This window comes from Scleropages formosus, chromosome 9, assembly GCF_900964775.1.
Source record: "Scleropages formosus chromosome 9, fSclFor1.1, whole genome shotgun sequence".
Taxonomy (NCBI): domain Eukaryota; kingdom Metazoa; phylum Chordata; class Actinopteri; order Osteoglossiformes; family Osteoglossidae; genus Scleropages; species Scleropages formosus.
In genome coordinates this window covers 7,092,635-7,119,749 of record NC_041814.1, presented here as the reverse complement: position 1 = coordinate 7,119,749, position 27,115 = coordinate 7,092,635, and the positions used below count along the sequence as shown (strand labels likewise).

The 27,115-nt window shown below is 44.0% G+C and overlaps 2 protein-coding genes across 2 annotated transcripts; both read right to left on the bottom strand.

Moving 5' to 3' along the window:
• Positions 1-7,746: 7,746 nt before the first annotated feature.
• On the bottom strand, positions 7,747-14,981 carry LOC108930533 (thymic stromal cotransporter homolog). The gene is made up of 7 exons (XM_029254789.1): positions 13,978-14,981; positions 13,788-13,871; positions 12,166-12,322; positions 10,675-10,744; positions 9,775-9,929; positions 8,251-8,933; positions 7,747-7,823 (listed from the first exon to the last, which is right to left on the bottom strand). The coding sequence occupies exons 1-7, from the start codon at positions 14,924-14,926 to the stop codon at positions 7,747-7,749; spliced, it is 2,175 nt and encodes a 724-aa protein (XP_029110622.1). The 5' UTR covers positions 14,927-14,981.
• Positions 14,982-17,453: 2,472 nt separating this feature from the next.
• Positions 17,454-25,972, bottom strand: misp (mitotic spindle positioning). The gene is made up of 5 exons (XM_018745800.1): positions 25,894-25,972; positions 20,676-23,226; positions 19,373-19,626; positions 18,843-18,881; positions 17,454-18,640 (listed from the first exon to the last, which is right to left on the bottom strand). Exons 2-5 carry the CDS (start codon positions 23,188-23,190, stop codon positions 18,551-18,553), a joined length of 2,898 nt encoding a protein of 965 aa, XP_018601316.1. The 5' UTR covers positions 23,191-23,226; positions 25,894-25,972; the 3' UTR covers positions 17,454-18,550.
• Positions 25,973-27,115: the final 1,143 nt, after the last annotated feature.

The window sequence follows — 27,115 nt, the reverse complement described above, 5'->3', positions numbered from 1 at the left end:
GCTCCTGGAAAGTGTGTGCTCCACGATGTATGCTATACACACCGATGTGCTGAAAGCAGCCCGCAACCAAGGAGGATTCACCCATGTACACTTTGTATAATAAAACAGTGCACTTTCAGGCTTTAAATAATTCATATTGTATTTATTCATTTGCGGTCATTAAATTCACATTTTATTTTAGCATAATGAATAGCCCCCCACAATGAAACACCCCCACAGTTTGAAAAATAAAGAAAACAGAGAACAAATCACACATATGGTGACTGGGGCTCAAGCGTTCTTAGCTCGTCTCCATAACCTATTGTTTGGTGGAATAATGAAGAGAAATTCAATACAGTTTTGCAGAGTTGGGAAATAAAACAGGAACAATGGTTACTGTATTCAGTTCACACCTGAAACCTGACCAACTAATTTCAGCTTTCCCCAATGTCTGCATATTGCATGGGTGACATTTTTTTGTCTTTTATCTAGGATGGACTGTGTCAGTGTTTAAACTGCTGTAATATAGGTACTGTTCTCTGATTCTGGAGGAATACTCTACTAAAAATCATGAATACATTTACTAGTTTCCCAAATGCTTTTTTAACCAGTTTTCTAATTTCCTGATATTCTGCAATAAATGTTGCAATGTGCTTCAGCTAAATGCCTTATTGTTAATAAAAAGATCTCCTGCGACTTCTTGTAACTTTTATATGTGTGGTAGAGGCAGAATGTTTGAGAAATGGAATCGAAACCATCATCATAATGTCTAGAACTGTATTTAAAACTTTATTAAGGAAAGCGGAAATGGGTATGAATCTGTTTTTTTTTTCAAAGGCGGACTTGTATCTTCAGGAATCAACTTCATTGTGAAAGTTTGTTTTTATGTGAGTCATGAGTAACAATTTTCCGTTTATTATATGGACCTATTACTGAAAGCAACGAGTTTGAAGTCAGACACGGGCAAGATGTCTAATCCGTGTTTTGACTTTTACAGTTCATTCCTAGGTTTGTCCAGCTTTTGGTCCTTGTCTGAGGATATATCAGATGACAACATCAATAATTACCTCACCAGCTCCCTTTCAGGAAATTACTTTTCCATGTGGGTGCAGGTGACACACCTGCTCGGAGATAAATAATTGAAAGGGTCCCTGGGAGACGAGACTGAAGCCCATTGTCTCCAAGGTAGCAGACTATTCAACACATTGTCAGGTAACTCCTGGGTATAACAGAAGGCTATAGCATTACAAAAATGTTCTTAAAGAGAGAGAGAAAAAAAAGAAATTGATTTAGGGAGAGTGAAAACTGGTCTAATTAGTCATGAAATCTCAAAAACATTCCAGAAACATGTCAAATTAAGTTAAAAATTAAAAACAGTCAGACAGAGAAATGTTTATAGTTTTTCACCGAGGAACAAAGTTTCAAAGTTTCAATTGCTTCACGATTGGACTGGTTTGCCAAATGAAGGCCCATCTGATATCCACTTGTATGTTATTTGTTTTGATTTTACTTCCTTCACAAAACCAGGATTCTTATAAGAAGAGGTCATATAAATTAGATTAAGAATAATGTATTGGAGGGATATAGAAGCAGAGCTGAAACAGTTGCACTAAAGGTTAAAGTTACTGCAAGTTTCTGAGTGAGCAGCTGTGTATCTTACAGACAAAAGAATTCCTGGCTGGGAAATATGACCCACCTGTAAAGACATTCCTATAATGTATGCATAACACAAGAAAGGTTCCTTCTGTTGGTGAGATGCACTTTTTGTATTTCTCTCTGAGGTGTATGCCACTTTGGAGAAAAGCTTCTGTTAAATGAATTAATGTAAATGCAGAATGTAGGCCAGATTAGGAGCTTCGCATTTGTTTCATCACAGTTCGCACACACTGAATACGCATTTCGTACATGCAAACTCAGTTATAAACTTACTTACTGTACTCCCTGTGTTTGTCTTGTATTTTTGCATTCTAACAGTTACTGTACTCTTCATTTCTCCTACGTTCTTTGTATTTTTTATAGTCACAACTCAGTTGCCTTTCTCGGAATGTCAGTAATTTGAGTTCCCTTGCTTGGCAAACAGTTAGACAGGCAGCAATATCATTGTTACAGTACATAATTTGAGACACACACACACACACACACACACACACACACACACTGAAGCTGCTTGTCCCAAGCAGGATCACCGCAAACTGGAGCCTAACTCGGCAACACAGGGCGCAAGGCTGGAGGGGGAGGGGACACACCCAGGACAGGATGCCAGTCCATCACAAGGCACCCCAAGCAAGACTTGAACCCCAGACCCACTAGAGAGTAGAACCCAGCCAAACCCACTGTGCCACCACACCCCCTAACTCCCCTTGAGCACAGCTTATTTTACACATCATCATTTCTTGAATTTGTGTTACTGTTTGCGAATGGCATGAAACTAGCGATTGCTCAGAGGTCTAAAACATAATCATTGCAGGAACCCATAATAAACTTTCTCAGCTGCGGTATTTGTCAGTCGAGGTGTGGTACTTTCAGTGAATATTTGGTATTAATATTTGGTAAAATATTTTGTTTTCCACAACATCATAAGCATCATGAAACTGGAGGTGTTCTATTTCTGACCATTTTCCATTTCTTTATCTACGCAAACTGAGTAAAACAGATGTCCTTCAATTTATTTATGAGTAGGGCTATGTGAAAATCTTTCCTTTGTTAATTTAATAAAATTGAGCTGTAAAGACTGGAAGAACAAAATCTGTTCATTAACTGTTTGTCCTGATCATGGTTGTTGGGGGTCCGGAGCCGATTCCAGAATACTGGGCAATACTGAGGGCAGGTACTCACTGGATGAGGCACCAGGAGAACAAGCCGATTACACGTGCACTGAGCTGGATTCGAACCTACACCCAAACAGCTCAGGCACCCCGAGGCAGCAGTGCTACCCTGAAGAAGAAGCTTTACTCTTCCTCAGTGTGTTTTTCTGCCACCTAACGGCAGAACTACAGGTGGCCGACACTCCACAACAGGCAGAAATTTTACAAAGTAGAAAAAAAAATGCAACTGCAAACACATTTTCTCAAATAACGTCTCATTTTTTGAAAACCTTGAACACAAATTTTTTGAAAAATGTTAATTAAATTCAGCAAAATACACCTCTGTCTCAGAAAAGCAAACAAACTCCAAGAACATGTTACAGCTGCACATAATTTAGTGTCAAAACACACACACACAAATCCATTGGACACATATTAATCAGACACCAGTTGAAAACACTGTTATCAGAGACATTTATTAATTTAGCTGACACTTTTCTCCAAAGCAACTTACATTAACTCACTTACAACATACAATTATTCATCCATTTATACTGTTAGGTAAGTCTACTGGAGCAATTTAGGGTAAGCACCTTGGTCAAGTGTACTACAGCTGGAGGGGGGATTTGAACCTGTGACCATAGGGTCCAAAGGCACCAGCAGCTCTACTCACTACGCTACAAGCTGCCCCACTGGTGATGCTGATGAGTTGGTAACAGCACAAGGAAAAAACGGTGGCGTAACCTCCCTCTCTCACTCAAAACTGCTGAATCCCTCTCAATGTTCAAGAAATGTCTCAAAACACGTGTCTTTCACACTCACTTCTCCTCTGATCTTGTGTGAACTCAATAAGCATGTACTGTGTTATCTGCTTAATAATTAAAAAAACCCTTTATGCAGCTACTCATGCAATGTATACTGGTTGATACAGTGGTATGTGACAAATTGACCATACTCAAGTGTCACATGTCTGCATCCAGATCTTTCCTTCTCTTGGTGTAATCTTCGTTTGTATTCTTCTCTGAGTTGTATGACGCTTTGAAGGAAAGCATCAGATAAATCAATACTCTCTCTCTCTCTCTCTCTGAACCGCTTGTCCCATACGGGGTCGCGGGGAACCGGAGCCTACCCGGTAACACAGGGCGTAAGGCCAGAGGGGGAGGGGACACACCCAGGACGGGACGCCAGTCCATCTCAAGGCACCCCAAGCGGGACTCGAACCCCAGACCCACCAGAGAGCAGGACCCGGTCCAACCCACTGCACCACCACGCCCCCTTTGTAAAAGATACATTAGGTGAAATTCATGTAAAAACTGACTGCAGAAGGAAAACCACAGTACAAAAAGAAAAAAAAAAAAAACATCCAAATGAGTAACTTATGGAGACACAGATTAGTTTTTGGAAAAAAGTAAAAAACAATATGTTTCTTGGCTAGACAGCATGATGGGAAATACTGTTTCATCACAAGCCATCTCCATTGCGTGGGCACGACTGTTAATGCTCATCGGGGTTCTGCCATATTCCTTCCACTACCGCGGTGAGAAAAATTCGTCAGCACGGTTGACAAATAGAGAATAAGAAGGAAGGAAGACATCTGAGAATTGTGGATTGTCACTGAACCATTCATGGACCCGAAGACTGCAGTGATGACTGACACTGTCCCAAATATTAATGTCAGAAGGATCCTCCGGTTTCTCCTGCTCCCTATGCTTTTGTTCAATCAGAGTACCCTAAAGACCACTGAAAAATGTAATTAAATGTAATGTGTCAGAAAGATAACATAATAATCAGATGAGCTAAATGAAATCAGCTTTGAACGGGAAGTACATTTTACAGTGGAAATGTACACACACACACACATTTTCTGAACTGCTTGTCCCATACGGGGTCGCAGGGAACCGGAGCCTAACCCAGCAACTCAGGGCGTAAGGCTGGAGGGGGAGGGGACACACCCAGGACGGGACACCAGTCTGCTACAAGGCACCCCAAGCGGGACTCGAACCCCAGACCCACTGGAGAGCAAGACCCGGTCCAACCCACTGTGCCACCACGCCCCCCAAATGTACATACAATCACACTGAAATAATGTGAAATGGGCATTTTCACCTTTGTTTTACACCGCTGTTTGAAAACAGCTCCACTGTGGCGATAGGGGGATTCGGTCCGTGTGTCATTGATAGTGACTAAGTGAAGGACGGTGTGGTTTGGTTTGACCTGCGTGTTGGGCGCTGCCCTAATTAAGTGTGTTCACGTTTCAAAACCTGCACTCTGTGATGGGATTACAGGAGGCTCGAATTAAGAAGGCAATCTTAACAGTCAGTGGTCTTTGCTTAATAAAAATGCTGATTATGCTTCAATAATATTCAGTCTACTTTATTTTTACAGAGCGTTTTTTTTTTTTTTTTCACTGGCTGGTGTGGTGGTTTTGGCCTGTGCCTGGACTCTGGTGGGTCTGGGGTTCAAGTCTTGCTTGGGGTGCCTTGTGATGGACTGGCATCCTGTCCTGGATGTGTCCACTCCCCCTCCAGCCTTATGCCCTGTGTTGCCAGGTTAGGCTCCAGTTCACCATGACCCTACTTGAGACAAGTGTTTCTGTGTGTGTGTGTGTGTGTGTGTGTGTGTGTGTGTGTGTGCACTTTTCACACAGAGTCCTGAACAAAGAGGCATAATACAAATAAAAAGTTGGCTGTATGTGAAATTACCACAAGAAATATGCAGTTATTAAAGCTGTAACTAAGCCAACTGATCATGGAGGAAAGGAAGAGAAAAACTTCCAACCAAAAGGCAAGGGAGAAAAAAACCTCTGGGAGTTCAAGCGCCAGTGGCTAAAAGACTAAAAGTAAGTTAATTGAGATTCAAGATTCAAGAGTTTATTGTCATGTGTACAGTAAACAGTTTGTTACACCATACAATGAAATTCTTACTTTGTGAATCCTCTCAGCAGCCTATGACATAAATTGTAAGGACATAAGGAAGGAAAAACACAGGGCGTAAGTCACAAATTACAAAAATTACTATTAGTGCAAAAAATCACAAATTTACAAAAATTACTATTACTGCAAAAATCCAAGAAACAAAGTTATATACGTATATAAAGTGTGCAGTGCGCAATGTAAACATGGGAGTTGTACATGTGCAAAGTCCTGCAGAGGTAGATTGGGTCTATTCACAGTTGGGGGGGAGGGGGTATTTGCATACGCAAGGTACGCGAAGGTAATCTGTGGTCTTTGATGTTATTGGCGTTGTGGATGTGTATGTGTGTGTAGGAGGGATGGGGGGTAATTGATACCTCTCAGGCTCAGAGGGTGAACTGTGTCTGCAGTGATGGGTCGAGAGGCAGTGGATGGGTGTCGTTCACAAGCCTGATGGCCTGTGGGTAAAAACTGTTTTTCAACCTTGAGGTTCTGGCTTTAACACTCCTGTAGCGTCTGCCTCATGGTAAGGGTGTGAAAAGGCTGTGTTGGGGGTGACTGTTGTCCTTGATGATGTTAATGGCTCTCCTGATGGTTCTGGCTTGGTATAGGCTCTCCAGTGATGGTAAGGACATTCCAGTGATGGTTTGAGCAGCTCTCACCACTCGCTGTAGCGCCTTACAATCCTGTACTGTGCAGCTTCCAAACCACACTGTGAGAGAGCTGGTGAGGACGCTCTCGATTGCACACCTATAGAAGCTTCTGAGGATTTGGTTTAGCATGCCAAATTTTCTCAGCCTTCTCAAGAAGTGCAGACGCTGGCGTGATTTCTTGACCAGATGTGTTGTGTTGTGAGACCAGGTGAGATCCTCAGTAATGTGAACACCTAGGAATCTGAAACTGCTCACTCTCTCCACCACCGTCTCACCAATATGCAGTGATGAGTGTTGCTCCCTCCTTCTCCGTGGATCGACTATCAACTCCTTTGTTTTGTTGACACTGAGCGAGAGATTGTTGTCCTGGCAGCACTTCACTAGGTCAGCCACTTCCCTCCTGTATGCCGACTCATCGCCTCCTGTTATCAGTCCAATGACTGTCGTGTCATCAGCAAATTTGATGATGCTGGTGTTGTTCTGAGAGGCCACACAATCATGGGTGAAGAGTGTGTAGAGCATGGGGCTCAGCACACAGCCCTGCGGAGTTCCTGTGTTTATGGTAATTGACCTGGACGTGTGGTTCCCAATTCTAACGGACTGGGGTCTGCCGGTTACAAAGTCCAGAACCCAGTTGCAGAGGGTGGGTGGCACACCAAGATTGTGAAGCTTGTTGATGAGCTTTGAAGGTATCATTGTGTTGAATGCTGCGCTATAATCAATAATCAGCATTCGAACATAGCTGTCCTTGTTTTCCAGGTGGGTGAGGGCAGTGTGTATTCTAGTGCCGACGGCATCCTCTGTGGATCTGTTCAGTCTGTATGCAAACTGGAGAGGGTCCAGAGTGTCCAGAGTGATGGTCTGGATGAACCTCATGACGATTCTCTCGAAGCACTTCATCATTACTGGAGTCAGTGCAACGGGTCGGTAGTCATTGAGGCAGGATGCTTTGTTGTTTTTCGGCAGCGGCAGGATAGTGGTCCTCTTTAAGCAGGTGGGAATTGAGGCTTGTGCAAGGTACAGATTGAATATATCGGTAAAGATATCAGCTTTATCAGCTAGAAGAGGCATACGTCTGCAGACAAAACTTGCTGTTTATCGCGCAGTCGTACTATCTACACTGCTCTATGCGAGCGAAACATGGACAGTTTACAGTTGTCATGCTCGAAAACTGAACCACTTTCACACAACATGCCTACATAGAATTCTTGCTATTAAATGGCAAGAAAAGGTTCCCGATACGGAGGTTCTCGCCCATGTTGGCCTACCAAGTGTTCACACTATTCTAATGCACTCCCAGCTTAGATGGGCAGGTCACTTGGTACGCATGTCAGACCTACGGCTTCCCAAACGACTCTTCTATGGCGAGCTATCCCAAGGTAACCGATCTAGAGGTGGTCAGAAGAAGCGATTCAAGGACAGGCTCAAATCATCCATAAAGGCATTTGGCATTGACACGGATAGCTGGGAAGAATCTGCAAAGAAGGGAACGAGATGGCACACCTCCATACATAAAGGCGCTGTGTTGTACGAAGCTAATAAAACAACTTTAGCCATGCAAAAACGACAGGAATGGAAATCTCGAGGCGCTCGTTCCCAACAAAATGGCACAATCATATGTCCGCAGTGTCAGAGAACATTTCATGCGCAAATCGGTCTAATCAGCCATCTGCGCATGCACAACGCACCCCCGCCCCTACCCCAGTCTGACTAGATGGTCCTCGTCAACAACGACGGACAAACAACACACAACAAAGATATCAGCTAGCACCGATGAGCAGGTTCTAAGTACGCGTCCAGAAATGTTGCCTGGGCCGGCTGATTTCCGTGGGTTTGTTTTCCCAAAAGTCTTTGCCACAACTGCAGATGTGATCGTGAATGATGGGTTCTGTGTGTTCCCACCAGTCAGTTTAATACCCAGTGGTTCGTTGTTGAAGACCTCGAAACGGGCAAAGAATTCATTGAGTTTGTCAGGTGTGATGCGGCTGTCAGTGATCTCACACCTGCTTCTGTTCCAATAGTCTGCGATGTTCTGTAATCCCTGCCACATGTGCCGGGTGTCAGCCGTAGTGTAATGACACTCTAGTCTCAGTCTGTATCCCTTCTTGGCAGCCCAAATGGCTCTTCGAAGATCGTACCTGGCCTTCTCGTAGCCACTGGCATTGCCTGAGATGAATGCAGTAGAGCGGGCACGCAACATGGATCGAACTTCACAGTTTATCAACGGCTTTTGGTTGGGGTATGTCCGGATCTGTTTGGTGGGCACAGTGTTCTTGACGCAGGTGCTAATGGAGCTGGTTACTGCTGACGTGTAGTCATCAAGGTCAACAGTACAGTCCTCGCGCATGGCAGCATTCTTAAACACCTTCCAATCAGTGCAGTCAAAGCAGTCTTGAAGCACCTCATCAGATTCTTCAGACCACACTTTTACATTTTTACTCACTGGGGGGGCTTGCTTGAGAAGCTGTCTGTATGCAGGGTAGAGGAACACTGAGATGTGATCAGACTGTCCGAAGTGGGGTCGGGGTGCAGCCTTGTATGCGCCCTTCACGTTACTGTACACCCGGTCCAATTTGTTTTTCTCCCTTGTAGGGAAATTAACATGTTGGTTATACGTAAGGAGTACATTTCGTAAATAACAGTGGCTAAAGTCGCCTGCGATGATAAACACAGCATCCGGATGTGTGATTTCTTGTGTGTTTATGGTGTCATGCGGAATCCCGAGCGCTGCCGCGGAGTTTGCGTGTGGCGGGATGTAAACAGCGTTTTATAACAATGTCGCGAAATGCTAATAATAATTCCACAATAATATGACATCTTGATGCTCGGTTGATGAAGGCCTACAGAAAAAGACAAAGGAGCAACAACAAGTGCGCAAGGAGGAAGATGTGGCTGGGGCACGAGGTCTTGGGAAGGGCGGTAAAAAGGAGACAGGCCTGACCTTGATGTCAGCCAGCACAGTGTGATGACCCACGTCTCAGAAGAGCAAGAAATCACTGCATCCATGAAGGTGCAAAATGAATTGTCAGAGGACTGTGGATGGAAACTGCTGAAAAATACTCTCATGCCATAACTCCTTGTGAGAAAAAATGAAGAGTGCAGCTGATGTGGAAAAAAATCTGAAGCACAAGCACAAAAACTGAGTTGGGAAAATCGTAGGTTCGGAAGGTAACGACCCTGTTTCCTTCTCTGCTGTTAAACCCACACGCTCTCCCTCTAGTTCAGAAGACATTCCTGAGTACCTGAATAACATAAGGATGAACTTTGGCTCTAATTTGGTCAACTGGATGCACTTTTGGCCTTGTTCTTGTGATCTGTTTGCACCGGTCAGCATGACCTGTGCAGCAGCGCCCCGATGAGCCACAGTCAAATGCTCTACTGCCACCTACAGGCCCGCTCCAATCCCCTGGCCTTCCCAGGGCCTACCTATGACGTGCTGCAAGCCTGCTGTGATAACTGGAGATGGAGCAGGAGCTGCAGGCGATATACGGCAACAGCTTCGAGGAGGAGGAAGAGCTGAAGAAACCCGGGTCCTTGGGTGCTTCTCTCCAGATGTGCTTCTCAGCAGGGTTCAGAACAACCTGTGCACCTTGGGACTGCCTATTACATTCACACTGACTCACTGTGCTGGAGCGCTCCTCCAAAACAACAGACGATGATTATTATGTGGTATTTAAGTGACACCTTTACCCAAGGTAACTTACGGTGTTAGACTCACCGCATTAAACTCCCTACATTCATTCACCCATCTGTATACCACAGCAATGTAACACACACCTACACACACTATAGGAATCTTGGACTCACCAGTCCTCCACACGCAGACTGAGTTGGATTCAAACCCATGTCAGAACACACATCCCAGGAGAGCGAGGCATCAGCGCTCCCTGGAGCACCACCATACCCATCTGCAAGCGTAGTAGCTCATGCCCTTTGGGGTCTGTCAGGACACATCCTGCAGAATGACTCCGAAGACGCCGTACAACCACTTGCCCGTGAACAAGCATCTTAGCCTGCAGACTGTAGCTGCTGAGTAGCACAAATTCAGGTGAGTCAAAGTGCAGCTGTAATATTCATGTTTTATTTCAAATAAACACATTCAAACATAAGCATTAAAATAAATAAAAACATGATTCACGTTCTATGTGACGTTCTCGGTAAGTAAACATCCTAAGATTGTACCGTTGAACAGTCGTGCAGTAAATGCAACTACGATACTCTAAACGTTCAGAGCAAATGTTTACTTTAAATTTAATCTAAGAGCACATGAAGATCAGGACTATTTCATATGTCAGAACGTAACATTTAGTCATCTATGTTATTTACACTGTGCTGCGTGTTGTCTGTGCCGGGGATGGCCTGGTATCCTCGTCTGGTCCAACTCCAATTCAGGTAACTGGAACAGATATGAGTGTTGCAGAAAAAGATGCATAACACTGTACTGTAAACACAGTGAGAACATCCCAGTTTACAGTTTCACGCTTACAGAACAAAATGTACATGATGATTAACTGTTCACGTGGACCAAATATTTATTTGTCCTATTATATCATTCTGAGTTTGTTTTTAAAAAGTGTGTTTTATTAGTTATCAAGAAAATATACATGAAAATAACAGGCACATGACAAAACGTATAATTTCCTCACATAATAAATTTTCTGTTGTTTTTTTTTTTTGCGCATCACTTTGCTCCTGAACTCACAAATGCAATTAAGATGAGAAGTCTGACTGTAACTCCTCGATTTGAAATAATCCTTGTCTTTTACCCCTAAATCACAATAGTTAAAAGTGTAATATTGATGTCACTAAACTTGTGTATGGGCTAATTTCTGTAAAATTTTTGGATACAGCTATAAATGAAATTCTCTTTGTAATGGTTTGTAAATTTTGTTTTAATATTTATTATTCTCAAGACACGTTGAAATTAAGGTTTAAAATGTTAAAGGATAAATTTATGAAAAAATAAGAAAACGATAAATAAAAATACTATGATAAATCTCCACAAACCCCTATTCAGTGCAATTTTTCACAGATTCCACCCATTAATATGTGCAACATTCTTAATGTCATTATTGATCACTGACACGACCTGTAAACACTGCGGAAGTCAGTCGAATCAGGGTGGTCTTACCACAATAAAGAAATCTTTGAAAATAAGTACACACACACACACACACACACACACACACACACACACACACACATTTTCAGAGCCGCTTGTCCCATACGGGGTCACGGGGAACCGGAGCCTACCCGGCAACACAGGGCGTAAGGCCGGAGGGGGAAGGGGACACACCCAGGACGGGACGCCAGTCCGCCGCAAGGCACCCCAAGCAGGATTCGAACCCCAGACGCACCGGAGAGCAGGACTGCGGTCCAACCCACTGCGCCACCGCACCCCCTACACTTTCAGAACCGCTTGTCCCATACGGGGTCACGGGGGAACCGGAGCCTACCCGGCAACACAGGGCGTAAGGCCAGAGGGGGAGGGGACACACCCAGGACAGGACGCCAGTCCGTCGCAAGGCACCCCAAGCGGGACTCGAACCCCAGACCCACCGGACAGCAGGACCGTGGTCCAACCCACTGCGCCACCGCACCCCCCGGGGAAAATAAGTAGAGAAAGCAAATTTAAGAATAAATAACTAAACTGTCTGAAAATGTCTGTACGTCTGAAAATTCATCACTGACCATTCTGAACAGAACTTTATGTTATTACAGTTTTAGAAATTTAAAGTCGACTTTAAATGTATGTAAGTGAGTACGAACTTCCAATAAATACTGAAATAAAATACGCTGTTTGGAAGTCATACTCACAGAATAGGCAGAGCACTTAGGTAGCTGATAGCACAGGAGAGGAGGAAGCAGAATCCACTGTACCAGTCTAGGGTCAGGGGGTAAATGGAGGTGAAGAGCACGACAGACACAACCTCCGTGATGGCCAGGGCTGACTGCAGCATGCCAAACACACGTCCTGAACAAACAAACACGCCCATGGTCAGAGGTCTACGCAGGATTTCTTGCTTTACTTGTTTTGGTCTTGATGGCAGATTTTTTTGGCTTCAAAATTTTGATTTGGTCAAATGAAGACAGTAGTTTATTACCTTTGGTTACCCACAGTTATCTAATATGGAGAAGACACAAAAATGTGGTGCCTTTTGTTCATCATTCATCTAAACATATGGAAATTCCACACAAGACAAGATCACTTGTTTAAACAGACAGCCAGTCAGTCAATCAGTTGGTCAGATTTCTTTCCACCTGTCCTGGGGAGGGTTGCTATGGTAGCAGGCCAAGCAGGTGGGCCTAAACCTTCATATTCCCAGCCAAACTCTCAAGCTCCTCTTGGGGGATCCCTAAGTGTTCCCACACCAGCCGTGAGGTATAGTCTTCCCAGCGTGTCCTGGGTCTGCCCTGGGGTCTCCTCCGAGTGGGACGTGCCCAGAAAAACTCCCATGGTAGGCAAGGGGGCATCCTTAAAACATGCCACTAACCACCTCAGTCTCTCAATCTGGAGGATCAGCAACTCTATTCCAAGGCTCTCCCAGACTAGTGACCTTCTCACCCTGTCACAGAGAGTGAGCCAAGCAAACCAGTGGTGAAATCTCATTTCAGCCATTTGTATTCATGGACTTGCTCTTTCGGTCATTACCCTAAAGTTCATGACCATAAGTGAGGATGGGGATGTAGACTGAGTGGTAAACTGTAACCTTTGTACAAAGACTCAGATCCTGCTTCACCAACACAGATGGGTACAAAACTACTGGCACTGCACCGATCTATCTTTCAGTCTCCCGCTCTCCTCTTCCATCACTCATGAACAAGACCCTGAGATGCTTGAACTCCTCTACTAGGGGTAGCTGCGCCCCCTTCTTCAATGGTCCATCACCCTGGCATGGTGGTGGGACTTGTGTCCCGCTGATCTTCAGAACTGGAGTCTGGTGTTCCTGGTTGGAGTTTGTTTGGCGAACAGGTCAGGGTGGAGAGCCTAGATGAAGAATGGTCTATAAAGGCCCCCACATACAAAAACTGAGTGTACCCTGCCCCTAAAACCAAGCCTGGGGGTGGAGAGTGTCATCTGGCCAGGTGACTCACGAAACCTGATTTGACTCAGCCCGAAATGGCAATGTGGAGCTATCACCAACTACAAGGTGAATAGTGGGGGTCGTGCGCAGTGCCAGTAAAGTGGCAGGTATGAGTGGCATGGCCAGGGAAGAACTTGACCCCGGCAATAGAAACTGGTTTTATTTGGACTGATTTTACAATTAGTGTGTATTTGTCAAACAGGACGTCTTCATTTGATGCACAAAACAAATACGAAGCCTCAAGAAAGACACCACATCTAATGACAGTATTACGGCAATATGAAATTACTTCTCATTCAATGAAGAATGAAATGAAAGACATGATGTTACAGATTGAATTTCTCATGGTCTTACCATACATCTGAGCATCCAGAATCTTGGACAGCTGTGCTCTGAGTGTGGGCATTGGAATGCAGGCGAACATCATTATTCCTCGAGCTGCAAGTGCGACATGCAATACAACCAGCTGTTATCAAGCAAAGTGCGCTGACTTTCCAACAGAGGACTATGTGTGTACGTGTCTACGAGAGAGAGGTAGACGCACCCAGGAAGTAGATCCAGCTCTGTGTGGCGAATGCCATGATGGCCATGCCAGTGCAGTTGGACACGATGCCCAGCAGAATGAGGGCCACGTCCCCCAGCGGACGGGAGAGCAGCAGCACACCCAGGAAGCTGCTGAGGTACATGGCGTCGGTGGCGGCCCTGCCGTAGCCGGACCACACCGAGTCCCAGCTGAGGGGTGGCTTCAGCACGAAGAGGCACAACACGTTCTCCGCACCGCTCATGCCCAGCAGGAAGAGCATGAGTGCTGAGAAGAGTAGCACCACGGCTTTGCGATCCTGCAGCCTCGCACCCTGAGGCAGCCTGTGCCTCTGGGTGACTGAGGGTACGGGGTAGGAGAGAAGGAAGGTGGAGTAGAGGAGACCAGCGAAACACAGCCCCACACTGGTGAGGGTGAGAGCAACACCGGACTGTCCCACACGGTAGATGTAACCAGCGACCAGCCCTCCAACCACACCTGCCACTCCGCTGCAGAAGTCGACAATGTTGAGCTTGAGGCTGCGCTCACCCTGGCCTGAGCTGAGGGCAGCCAGGGACACCACCCCTCCCCAGTAGGCCGGGGATCCGCCGCTGAGGCCGTATACTGCCGCCCCTGCATACAGAACTCCCAGGGGCAGCTGGAATAGGAGGAAGAGCAGCAGGAAGCACTTGCTCAACACGGATCCGACCTGCGGCACCGTCAGCAAGACGCGCGGCCCCAGGCGGTCTGAGAGCCTCCCCAGCGGCACGGTGGAAACCAGAGACAGCAAGCAGGCCAGAGTGTTGTGGATCAGGAAGAAGTGGGAGGACTGCGCTTGAGCTTGGTCACTGTGACCCGACGTCTGCTCCAGGGTGCGATTGTAGACGGCCAGTGTCAGGGCCACACTGAAGAAGGAGCTTCCCACAGTGTTAATCACCACTACTGGCTCCACCAGGGTCAGGAAAGCCCCCATTGCTGCTATTTGACACAGGGAGGTATCCAGAAGTTACTACCCTGTCCTACCCTGTTTACTGTACTAGTTCTACTATGTAAGAATTCTAAACTATATCGAAATAATCCATTACTCTAATACCAGTCTTATGCACATAATGTCTCGGCACAGGAATGATAACCACAAATCCTTGCCCTATTTGGACATTCCTACGGTGAATCGGTTAAATTTCAAAGCTAATTTTTACTTTTCAAACTTCATATAATAACAGGTATTTTTTACTTGAATGTACAGTACAGGAAAATACACCGATGCTTTGTCACATGTTCCAGTATCGGGTGTCAAAATAATGGCTTTTATGATAAAGCTCGAGAGAACTAGAAACTTGTGTACACGTAGCTTGTTGGCATGGGAATTTTGAACACAAAATCAATATCAGTCCCATTGCACAACCGCTGCCGTTTACCACAGTTTTGAACACTTTTTCTGATCTGTTCTACTTCATCTGAGCTTTCTGGAACCATCCGCTCCTTTTACTGCTAGAGAGGTGAGTGAAAGTGTACGTACCCGGATGACTTAGCGATTGTCGCTCTCGTACGGCTAACAGCGAGGCACCATCTCAGTGTCGCTTGTTAGAACTGGTCTGAACATCCTCCTGTTGTTGGCACTTAGCGTTAAGGAAAAAAAGGAACAGGGAGAGTATATGCAGAAGTCAGAAGGGGGCAAACTGAAAGTGTAAGAAATGAGAGGTGGGGAAACCACAGCAGTGGCTTTGATGGGGGTGGAATGAGCATGTTGTGGACCTGTAGCCACATGAGATGGACACAAATTCTGAAAGCAATAGTTATGAAATGGATCTAAGAGCTCGGAACATGTCGCTTGCATGCGCTGGAAGAACGGTGGGGGAATTCTCAGTTACCCACTCGGCTGATTCAGCAAGGTTCTATTTTTATATCCGCTCGATCACAAAAGAAAGCTTTGAAAAAACTACCCTGGGGTTACTAGAATGAGCTCCCTGTTAATGCCCCTCCCGGTGCATTACCTTATGAATTTTGAGTTCTGCATATTTAGTTGCGGCTGTAAATCTTTTGTACAGATTTTTTTTTCTTTAACACTTGACTAACTTGCCAAAACTTTTGGACAAATGGTTTCTTTGTGAGCGCATGACCTGGAGCACCACACTCTAAGATGGTGGCTTAATTTTATTCACCTGTCAATGAAAAATTGAGAACCACTGTGGCACTGGTGATGTTATACTGTTTGTATGACGGATGGACGGACAGACGCACCCATGCATCAAGAGAGCTGGTAGCATAGTGGTTAGCACTACTGCCTTTAAATTTAAAAGTTGCAGGTTTGATCCCCACCTCTTACTCTAATACCCTTGAGCAAGGTACTTACCCTTAATTATTCTAATGAAATCATCTAGCTGTATGAATGGGTAAATAATTGTAACCTTAATGTTGTAAATTGTTTTGGAGAAAAGTATCGGCTAAATAAACCTGTGTGATGACTTGAACACATAGCAACATTTTAAACAGCAAAAGACAAGTAAACAAGGTTAAAACTGCATCAGCAAACGTTTTGAAAAGGTTCCCTTCAGTGCAATATACGTGGAGTATTTTTATCAAGGGTTTTTTTTTTTAAAGATTGGTAGGTCAAGCAATAATGTTATATTTAGGGTTTTCCAGGCTTGTAAGTGAAGCAGTACTGAGGTTGAATCAATTCGTTCTCTTTCAATAATGACCTCGTGCATTTAATTCTCAATTAGCAAACACATTTTTCTGCATAACATAAATGTTATTATAGATAGCAAATAGATAGATATAAACTGGTGAAATAAATTTATTTTATTATTACAATTAAAAAAATATCAAAGCATCAAAAAGTGTTACACATTCAAATTAATAAACTAGAATATTTGCAGTCTCTGTATAAAAACTTCATGTTTATAGTATATGTAAGCAATATGCATCATTTCAACATAATTATAAATAACCTTAATCATTACACCCTTTCTGGTGAAATGCAAAAGTAATACCATCTGAACTGTACTGACTGCCTGAAAACAAAAAGAGAGAAGATTCTTGAATTTATGGTTTTCTCTAATAAACAATATTGTAAAAATGCTCTAAAATTAAATTTAACATGAGCATTTTGCAGCATTTTCAAGCACTGTGAACCAGACACATGAAATCAAAACTGAACAGCATTAAATTGATAATGTGTTGGCAACCTGAGAAAAATAGCAAAAATCCAAAGGATTCATTAGTCAAACTGACATACTGTACATTTATTTACCTCTCCTACAAAAAAAGAAAGTGGTAATTAAAATTAGCAAACAGTATTTTTCTATTATTTAGTGCTTCAGGATATGACTTAAGTCACAAAAATGAACCAAAGAACATACCTCTGAAGGGTGTTCTGATCTCCTGAAGAACATTCATTTCAAAAGAATATGCTCTATATCAAATTATCCCTTTGTATTTCCTAAACACAATGTACTTACAAATTCTCAAGTTTCTCTATTAAACAGTATATTACAAGACACTTCCTAACCTTTTTGTAGTAACCAAAAAGGAAGTGAAATTTAAGCCATAAGTGATTTATATGCCACAGCCAAAGCATTTTTACCACAACGGGTGAAACATTCTGTTTCAAATCTAAGTGCATGGACTAAATGACTGTAAATCATTAGATTGCCTCTTCGCACTGCTTATTTCGTTAATTACCTTTAAGTACATTTCAAGTCCAGACTCTACTTATATTAATCACTGAAAGGTGTATAAGTACTATACTATATTTTTTATATGGGTATATCTTACATTTATTATATTTTAAAGCTCAAGCTCACTTTGCCTCTAGGGGCAGTGTTTCACACATCCTTATCCCTCCTCTCTGGCATTCCAGGTAGACCATGACCAAAAGACCTTCATAAAAATGCTGCTGCTGATACAAACCAATAAAACACACACCATTGCAATTACACTAAGAATTAAAACATGTCTGTACCATCACAAACCTTTTAAATGGACTGGATTTTGTTGGCATGTTGAATGAAGTAACACAGAAAACTCCGCCTTTCTAGGTGGCTTGTTACTCGTAATACGTTAAAGACTTCTTTAAAAGTTTTTTTTTTTTCATAGATTTGCTTGACTACACTTCACTTCACGCATTATGAAACTCCTGTACAAGTTGACTATCATTCTATAAAATCCAGATTCTCCAATCTAATGATCAGTCAGTGGATGGTCAAAACACACATCTGTGTTATCAGCTTGTACAACTGATTAAATTGCTCCCGTGTTTGTGAGACCAGTTCTTAGATGATGCTGCCACTATCAGGAAGTGAAAGATTAAAATAAATAAGTATTGAGGCGGTTATCTTTGTAACTTCCCATAAGAGAAACTGGTTGAAGCTGGAATTAATTCAAATGTTTTCCAGGTCCTGATGTGCTGAGAGAGCGCTGATGAACTGGTGCATTCATAGAGAGGCTTTCAGTAACATGTGGACAAAAGGTGGGTCAAAGAGATGAAGGTGGCAAGAATGGAGAGGGTGAAGATGTCTAAGAGCAGTACTGAGGGCAGTGAGATGCGTTTTCCTCTTCTGCTTGCTGTGATGACAGCCACTTAGCAGCGAGCGACTCAGTCCTCTCCCTTGTTGGCAAACACACCTGCCTCCCACTGGAGAGCCCGCGTGCTTTTGTGCCTGGTGACTCGAGTGGCCTCCAGAACCTTCAGTGGGAGAGCAAATCAGGACATGAGAGGAGTGCTGCGAAACAGATAGGCTTCTGGGGCTGCAATAGCGTGGGGTTAGACAGTGAGTTGGCAGGATGGGTCACATGGGCTCACAGACCGGTTTCTGCAAATTTAAGGCACAGAGAGCAGGGAGATTGCTCAGAGCGCCACATGTCTCGAGCTGAAGAAAACCTCCTACCTCATTGTTCACATCATCACTTGGCTGGATTCCAGCATACTAAGAGACAAAAAAATAAGAAGAAAAAAAAAACCTCAGAATGTCATTGGTCCCATCCAGGGTGTACCCTTAACTAGTCTGGTGCCCTGTGCTTCTGGGATAGACTCCGGACCACGGTGACCCTGACTTGGGGAAGCAAATACTGAAAGTCAATAAAAGAGAATATCAGTTGCTGACAGTTCTATCAGTAAATAGTGTCTGTTTTTAGATATGTTACAAGAATGTTCTTGCATAAGACTTTTATGAAATGGCTATTTCATTTCAAAGAGGAAGCAAAAGAGAATTTTGAATTTTTCTCCAGGAGAAAGCGTTTTAGTCTTAATTTTGATATGTTTCACCTGGCACTGCAATGAAAAATACATCTCAGATGATAATCTGATGGTGTGAAACAAAAGCATGTTAAATGTTACCTCATCAGATGAGGTGTGCAAGTCAATGCACAAAAGTTAAGGAGCAGAGAAAAACCAACAAACGTTTCCCGCCTCACTCACCGCATTCTCTCCTATTTTCATTCTGACGCGCCTCTCTTCAAAGTCATCCAGCAGGGTTTCAGTGAGACCCTTCTGAGCTCGGGAGACCCCGGTCTCTGACCTCACGGTCTGCGGCTTCAGGGCGGCGAACTGGGTCAAGGTGGAGGAGTTGAGCCGTGGGGAGCTCCAGGGCTGGGCTGTGACAATGGAGACAGAGGGGAAGCCGGGAACCAGGCGAGGACTTGGAACTGGGGTGCTCCAGTCGGTCACCTTTTCTGTGAAAACCCAACCGACAGTCGATATTTCAAATATACTTCATAAATCGATATGCACCGTTCTCACACCCAACACACGTTCGTATATAATCAGCGACGGTAAGAAAGTTCAATACATCATCACATGATTTACCATGGTGTACAGTCATTAAAGCATCACTTAGTAAAACATGAACGCGTCACACACCATGACTGAAAATAAGTACGGGTGACGTACTCAGCTTCCAGAGCCTAGAAAGCATACTGGCGGAAATGTGTTTTTTTTTAAAAAGGTTGTGAATCATTTCACATGACAAGTCCACAATATCCCCAAAGGGACTGAAATGCTCAGCGATACAGCAAACTTTCCAGCAGGCAGCAGTATTGTTCTGCCACTGCGACCTGAGCATGCCATAAAACCAAAGCTCGGAAATCATACCGGGTAAGATATTAAACTGTTGCTTCGGTTCCTGCGGTTAAGAATTTTGTCACTTAGTTTTATTTTAGCTGCCCCAAAGAATGACAGTCTTCTCTTTCAATAATTAACAACAATACAGCAAGCTTCACTTGTGGCTCACATGACATGACTAAAGTTCAAAAAACAAATTTCATTCACTCCCTGAAGGCCTAGTAACTGTCTACAAGAGAAGCGCACGCGCACACACACACATGCAGAACTGCTTGTCCCATACGGGGTCACGGAGCCTACACGGCAACTCAGGGCATAAGGCCAGAGGGGGAGGGGACACACCTAGGACAGGACGCCAGTCCACCACAAGGCACCCCAAATGGGACTTGAACCCCAGACCCACCAGAGAAGAGGACCCAGTCCAACCCACTGCACCACTCCACCCCACAAGAGAAGCATATGCATCATATTTAAAATGAAATGCTGCCTAATAGGAGAATTAGGATGCAATTGTTCAGTATCCAAATACAGTGAAAGGAGGAGGAAGCTGAACCCCAGCTATGTGTACGTGATCTTGTCTGGCAGATATGTCATAATATCACAGAGGAATAATTTATTAAAGGAGGCACTTGGGCGATGTAGAGGTACTGTGACCTTTTACCTGGCCCCTTGGAGGTGGTTGGTGCTCTTTGCTGATGATCAACAGTGTCTGATTCCAAGGAGAAGGACAGGTCGCTTGCTTGCTTGCTTGTCTCCTCGCGGGTGACTTGTTCCTTCATTTCTTCGGTTTCCTCCTTCAACACCAGAACTTTAGGGGTCTCACTTTTTAAAACAGGTTGCGGGGTCTCATTCTCTACATCATCTGTAGAAAGTTCTTGCTGATTCACCCTATCTTGGACATCTTGAGATGTAGAAAGAACACTGGTCTCCCGCATCATCCTGAGCTCTTCCTCTCGCTTCAGGTCTTGCTCAATTTCTCTGCGGATCGCCTCAGGGGTATGGACCTTGCGGGGCCTCAGGTTGAACCTCTCGTGGTGCCCAGTCTGACGTAAGATTGGCCTGCTGCTCAGTGAAGGTGAACCAGTAGGTGTGGAGAGAGGGGTATAAGGAAAAGGGGTAAACCTTGCAGAATTATTGCCTCTTGCTGAAGTTGATCCTTTGTTTGCTTCCTGCCAAGAGGGGACATCGCCTGAGTTTACCGCATTTGTGTTTGCAGTCCTCGCAACAGCTGGGGTCCAGGAAGTTGCGACTCTGTTTCCTGCACCATCTGTAGCGATGATGTTATCTTCCCTGGTCAGGGAGAACAGGTCTTGTGGAGTGTGTGGATTTCCCTCCTTCGTGGAAATGGTTTCTAAGATGGTCCCGGTATTGAAGAGCTGTAGAGCCTTCTCATCAGGGTGCCTGTGAGGACAGCAAGGAGGCAAGACTTCTTCTTCTGCTGACATACTGCTCTTTTCTTTTTCTTCTAGTACAGCAGTCTGTGAAGTCCTGGTGATGTCTTCAGCTCCTGTTTCGGCCTGCATAACATCAGCCTGTTTTCCTGGGACACTTGTCTTGTTGGGCATCACTGGAACCAGATCTCTTTGCTGCTCAAAGACCCTCTTTCGGTCCTCGAGCTCCTGGGGTGTCCCACGGTCATAAAGACCTGGCACTTTGCCCTGGTTCTGAAGGTCCACCTCCCTCTGGCTCTCCATCTGAATCTCCCGCTGGATGAAGAAACTCACTCTGTTTTTCTCCTTTGCCTTGAGCGGCACTGCAAAGGGGCCTGCCAGGGAGAATAAAGGCTTGGTCTTAATTTCCACCATCTCCTTTGTATCAGTCTGCTTTATGCCTCGTTCTCGCCGCAAACTCTCCTCCCTCTCCTGGGCAACGCGTATCTCTCTCTCAATGGGTGTCTCTGTCATACCCAGGGATGAAGGCCCACTACCAGTTTCTTCCTGCCCCAAAACTTTGTTGGAGTCATCACTATGAAGGATACATTGTTCACTTGGAGAATACAGCGACTCAGAGTTGAGGTTGTCAGGGAGGCAGCTTTGATTCATGTTTGTTTTTTCTTCAGAGGTGTACACAGTCACCCTTTTGCTTCCAAACAATTTATTTTGCACTAAATCAAGGTCAAAGGATGGACTTATCGGCTGACCTCCAGGAGGGTTGTCACAAGTACCTTTCCTTGACGTAACCAACTTTCCATCTGCTTGGAAGGGTTTTTCCTGGCTTTTAGATGAGGGAAGCTGCTGGCTACTTTGAAGGAAAGAGTTGGACGTACTCTGTTCCATGCTCAGGAATTGCTGCCGTGCTGCATTGAAGCTGATCCTTTCCGTGTCAGTGGTGGAAGGCTCAGCCCCCGTGTGGCTTTTCTCTGCACTTGAGGGGCTATAACAGAGACTAAGCCCTTCCAACATTTGCGAGGAGTTGCTCAGGTCCACGCTTTCAAGTGCACCCAACTGCTCTGTGAAAGTGGGCTTCTTCCTGGGGGCCTGGCTGCGGATGATCTCCAGCCTTTCTTGCATCTCATTCCTCTCATCTCGCTCCACAGCCTCTGCGTCTTCTATCTGATAGCGCGAGTCATCGTTGCTGTCCTGAAACAGTTTCTCTGGCTTTCTCTCTTCACTGTAGGCCTGTAACTTAAAACCATTTTCCTCTTTCAAAGTTGCCAATTTGGCCTGTCTCTCCGGGGAGGCCATCCAAGCTGCTGTTTTCTCTGCTTCAGGGTTTGACTCTTCATCCACGAAGGAGTAGAATCCTTTCTGGGACTCGGTGCTGCTAGCGCTACTAGGACTGCTGGGACAGCTTGCATCCCAGCTCCTGCTTTTGTCCCCCTCAGACACCTGGACCTGACTGGTCCGGACCAACACATCATGGTTATGCTCACTCTTCTGCGATGTCACAGTTACTGAGTGCTGAGGGAACACCAAGGTAAGAGAGCCATTCTGCTTTTGCTCATTGTTGATGGCCCATCTCCTCTCCTGGCCACTTTGCTCTCTGCTGGAAGCGAGAATGCTCCTTAAATCTGTTGGTTCCAGTTTAGGGGACAGCGGTTGGATCACCCATCTCCTGCGTGCGGTCTCCATTCCTCCAGTGGATGAGGGTCCCTCCTGTGGGGACTGAGGAGCTTGCCTAGCAGGATGCTGGATCAAATGGCTCACTACTTGATCTTCTTGAGTCATTGGTAACATATAACGATGATGGTTTGTTGAAGTGGACGACTGTTTCTGTAAAACAGAATCTCAAATTATTGTCATTCATAAAACTTCACACATTGCCACAGCTTGCTTACCATATTACATTATTCTTATTTTTTACTTCAAAATGTCAGAACACAACCACAAAAATTATTGGAGCTCAGGAAGCTTTGACAACTTCAACAGTACAATCAATACTGGATGGAGCTTCTGAGATAATTTTAAAGTTTTACAGAAAAATATTGACACAGACAATAACATGGGAAAAGAGCTGCAAGGAAGACTGCTGCAGTGATATAATTAAATTTTAAGTAACTTACAGTAAATGTGCAGCTGCTAAAGCTCAAACAAAGGGAAACAGCACTTATGTGAAAAGCGCTTTATTGCAGTAGAGGATGATAATAAAATAATACGACACATATACTGTAAATAGTTCTAGGGCTATCCTAGAAGCAAAGGCAGGAGGCAGGGTACACACTGGAGAGGACACTACACTCCAATCACACACATTCGCTCTCTCCACATGTACACACCCTGTGGATAATTTTGAGTGACCAATTCTCCCAGAACACATTTTTGGACTGTTTTTTTCAAATTAAATTTTATTAGATTATTGTTAAAATTATTCAACAGAAAAACAGCTTGATAACCAATCTGTGTATGATTTTAGAAATTTACTTTTGAATCAGGATTTTGTACGCCTGTATGATTTTACGTTTTTTTTTAAATATCTAAATCTTCCCTGTCAACAAACTGAGAACTAGAGAGGACTGTTTGTTTCTATTGCTCAGCACTACCAAGACAAAATATTGTAGATTTGAGGGAAAAAGTCACAGGTGGTGAAAAAACCTTTTTATCTGATTAAAAATTTACTTTTACTTAAGGTATTAGATCAGTACAGTATCTACACCCCAGCAAGAGTGCTGCACTTCACCATCTCTGGCCATTTACCTTTTCCACTCATAAGGGTCCCAAAATCTGAGTCTGACAGATCTCAGTTTGGGTCTTGATGTGGTGGAAAGAACTCTGTCTCTCTCTGGAATACAAGCCATGCTTTAAGAAGGAACACAGAACCCAGGTCATTCAGACCCATTTCTGCCAGCCTCTTGGCAACAACATAAATTTGTTCGACACAATCGACCATTGCGTTCTCTGACTGACTCTCATTTCTACAAGGAGCTTCTTCTGTAAAATCCATGTAGCAGCAAAACAGCAATATCAGACAAGGACTGTATCAAAAGCTTTGTCGGGGAAAACACTTTAGTTCTCCATAAAGGAATCACGCACACTGTCTGAAACCGCTTGTCCTGAGCAGGGTAACGGCGAGCCGGAGCCTAACCCAGCAATGCAGGGCACAAGGCTGGGGGGGACACACACCCAGGACGGGACGCCAGTCCGTCGCAAGGCACCCCAAGCAGGACTCGAACCCCAGATCCACCCGAGAGCAGGACCAGGCCAAACCCAATGCTCCCCCCATAAAGGAAAGAACTTTCAAAATTACATTCTAAATTATGAAGTCCTAAATTATATGTATATGATTAATTATAACTAGATATTATATACAGTATATATAAATAATGACTCAGGAAATTAGCTTCCTGCTACAATTCAGCTCTTGTGTTTAGGTAACGTGAGCGTACGTACAATGTTGATATGCTGTCTTCATTTATATTCTGACTTTGCTGTCTCAGATCAGTAGGTTGTATTTCTTTTTAAAACACTGATCCAGCATTTGCATGACACGCAAACTGAACTCTGCAGTGTTGTGGCACCTTTGAGAGAGTGAATTCAACCGTGACAGGGGCACATTTTGAACATGCAGAAACCGTGTCACCTCTTCCAGAATGAATTCGGTCTGTTTTACGATGTACATTTCAATTAATTACATGCAGTGTTAAAAAGGAAGGTAAGCAACTACTGGTAAAATATATGTGAAAAGACTGACCCTCAGTACAACCCCTTTTAAACCGATTAGGTTGATAGATGAAGGGACATTTATTCATTTTTGTGCATTTCACTCTTTCATAACAGCTAAGGAGAAAATCAGAGCAGCCTGTGCAATAAAACAGCACTAAGCACGTAAAAAATGAACTTTTCAAAATTCCACTCAATGCATTTTATTTACCTTTACCTTTGCACCTTTGCACCTTTGCCCTCTGATTTATATGCAGTATCATTGCTGCTAACTGCCTGCCCGTACATGAACTGAATTAGAATCACAATTAGAACATCAAGTTTTTTATTTTTTTTACAAATTCAGTGCATATGAAAATGTATCATTTCATTTCCAAATATCATCTCTATGAAGAGCACGAATTAAGAAACACACTAACGTTAAATGCTTTTAAAGTGGCTTTTCACAAGTGACACTTATATAACGCTCCAAATGTGGCGCTCAGATATGTTTATTCTTTGAAAATGTCTATTTATCGCTTTGAAGGGAATGAAAATCTGTTAAAATATCATATTTAAACAAGCAGTGAACTCCTGCCTGTGCTGGAATTTCATCCAAGGCAGCTAAACCTTATATTTGCCTATAGAAAAGTATATAAGATGAGTGGACATAATAATTGTATATTGTGTTTGTTCAGATTAGATCCTCACTATGAGAGCAGGTATCGGAACGCGGAATAAACAGGTGGTTAAAGTGGAGTGAGAATAAGTCGCAGAATGAGAAGGAAAAGCAAAAGTACTCACGCTGTTCCTCTCGACACCGCTAAGCACATGACATAGTGTGGCTCCTGGGCTGTCCTATGTCTGTGTGCGCGCGTGTGTGTGCGCGTGTGTGCGTGTGTGTGTGCGTGTGTGTGTGAGACTAGGGTTTCAAACTGGACTGTGTACTCCTGATAAGTACCCTTCACCGCCGCTTCCAGGAAGCAGCTCTTCTGCGTGACCCATTGAATGAGCCCACATGGGGTGGAGCCAAAGAGCAGTTACAGATATGGCCATAGCTGTCACCCTAAGAAGGAAAATGGCCCATGCCACGTACAACGCGAATCATTACTGCGTTAACGGTGCTGGTTTTGACCAGGAGGCCACATCCTTAAAGCAGTCATTTGCATCCAGTCAGGAAAAGGGATTTTACGTAAATACGCAACATAAACCTCTTCTTTATGAGTTCATCTTTGAGTATATATAGAAAGGAGACTCTGGGGATCCTTGGCTGATATAACATCAATAACTGCGTTAACTTATTAACCGTCTCTGAGATGTACGTCGCTTTGGAGAAAAGCATCTGCTAAATGAATACGTGTAAATGTAACTACAGGGATGCATTTAAAGTTAAGGCAAAGAAACGTCTTTCGAGTAATTAGCATCGTGTCGAGGGTAGCCGACAGGGGATGGAATTTCGTTGCTGTTACTGTCCTCCCACTAAATGCCACTTTCGAGAGGAAACCTCCCGTTTCTTAAGGAGTTGCTTCTGCTGACAAGGAATGCAAGCAGTCTGTTAAAACACAACACATGTGTACACCAGTAAAGGGAAATTAGACTGCAAAAGACACACTTAATCATGATGTGATTTTTGAAACCAGTATTCAGTTACACATTTAGCAGATGCTTTTCATACTGTTGAGAGACTCACAACTGTTTATCCATTTACACAGCTGGGTAATTTTACTGGAGCAATTTAGGGTAAGACCTTGCTCACAGGTACTACAGCCAGAGGTGGTAATCAAACCTGCAACCTTTTGGTCCAAAGGCAGGAGCTCCCATCACCACAGTACCAGCTGTCCTTATTAGCTGATACTCATAGATGGATGTTTTCAAAGTGTTTCCCTTCTAGTGTCAGCATACAAGAGAAGTGAGGGAGGGTCTGTGCTTTCACACCAGTCTGGCTTTTAAAAGTCTTGCTACTCCTTTTGTTCAAACTTTTGCTATTCGTACAAGTATTCGTTCTCAGTTTTGAATTCTCATAGTG

What these genes read in the sequence shown, in the direction of transcription:
- LOC108930533 (XM_029254789.1), bottom strand. Translation starts at nt 14,926, where the DNA reads ATGGGGGCTTTCCTGACCCTGGTGGAGCCAGTAGTGGTGATTAACACT. An exon ending in CTAAGTGCTCTGCCTATTCT is followed by an intron (nt 10,745 to 12,165) that starts GTGAGTATGACT and finishes TATCTGTTCCAG; the next exon opens with TTACCTGAATTGGAGTTGGA. An exon ending in CAGACAACACGCAGCACAGT is followed by an intron (nt 9,930 to 10,674) that starts GTAAATAACATA and finishes CAAGGTGCACAG; the next exon opens with GTTGTTCTGAACCCTGCTGA.
- misp (XM_018745800.1), bottom strand. Translation starts at nt 23,190, where the DNA reads ATGTTACCAATGACTCAAGAAGATCAAGTAGTGAGCCATTTGATCCAG. An exon ending in AACCACCTCCAAGGGGCCAG is followed by an intron (nt 19,627 to 20,675) that starts GTAAAAGGTCAC and finishes GGGTTTTCACAG; the next exon opens with AAAAGGTGACCGACTGGAGC. An exon ending in TGAAAATAGGAGAGAATGCG is followed by an intron (nt 18,882 to 19,372) that starts GTGAGTGAGGCG and finishes TTTGTCTCTTAG; the next exon opens with TATGCTGGAATCCAGCCAAG.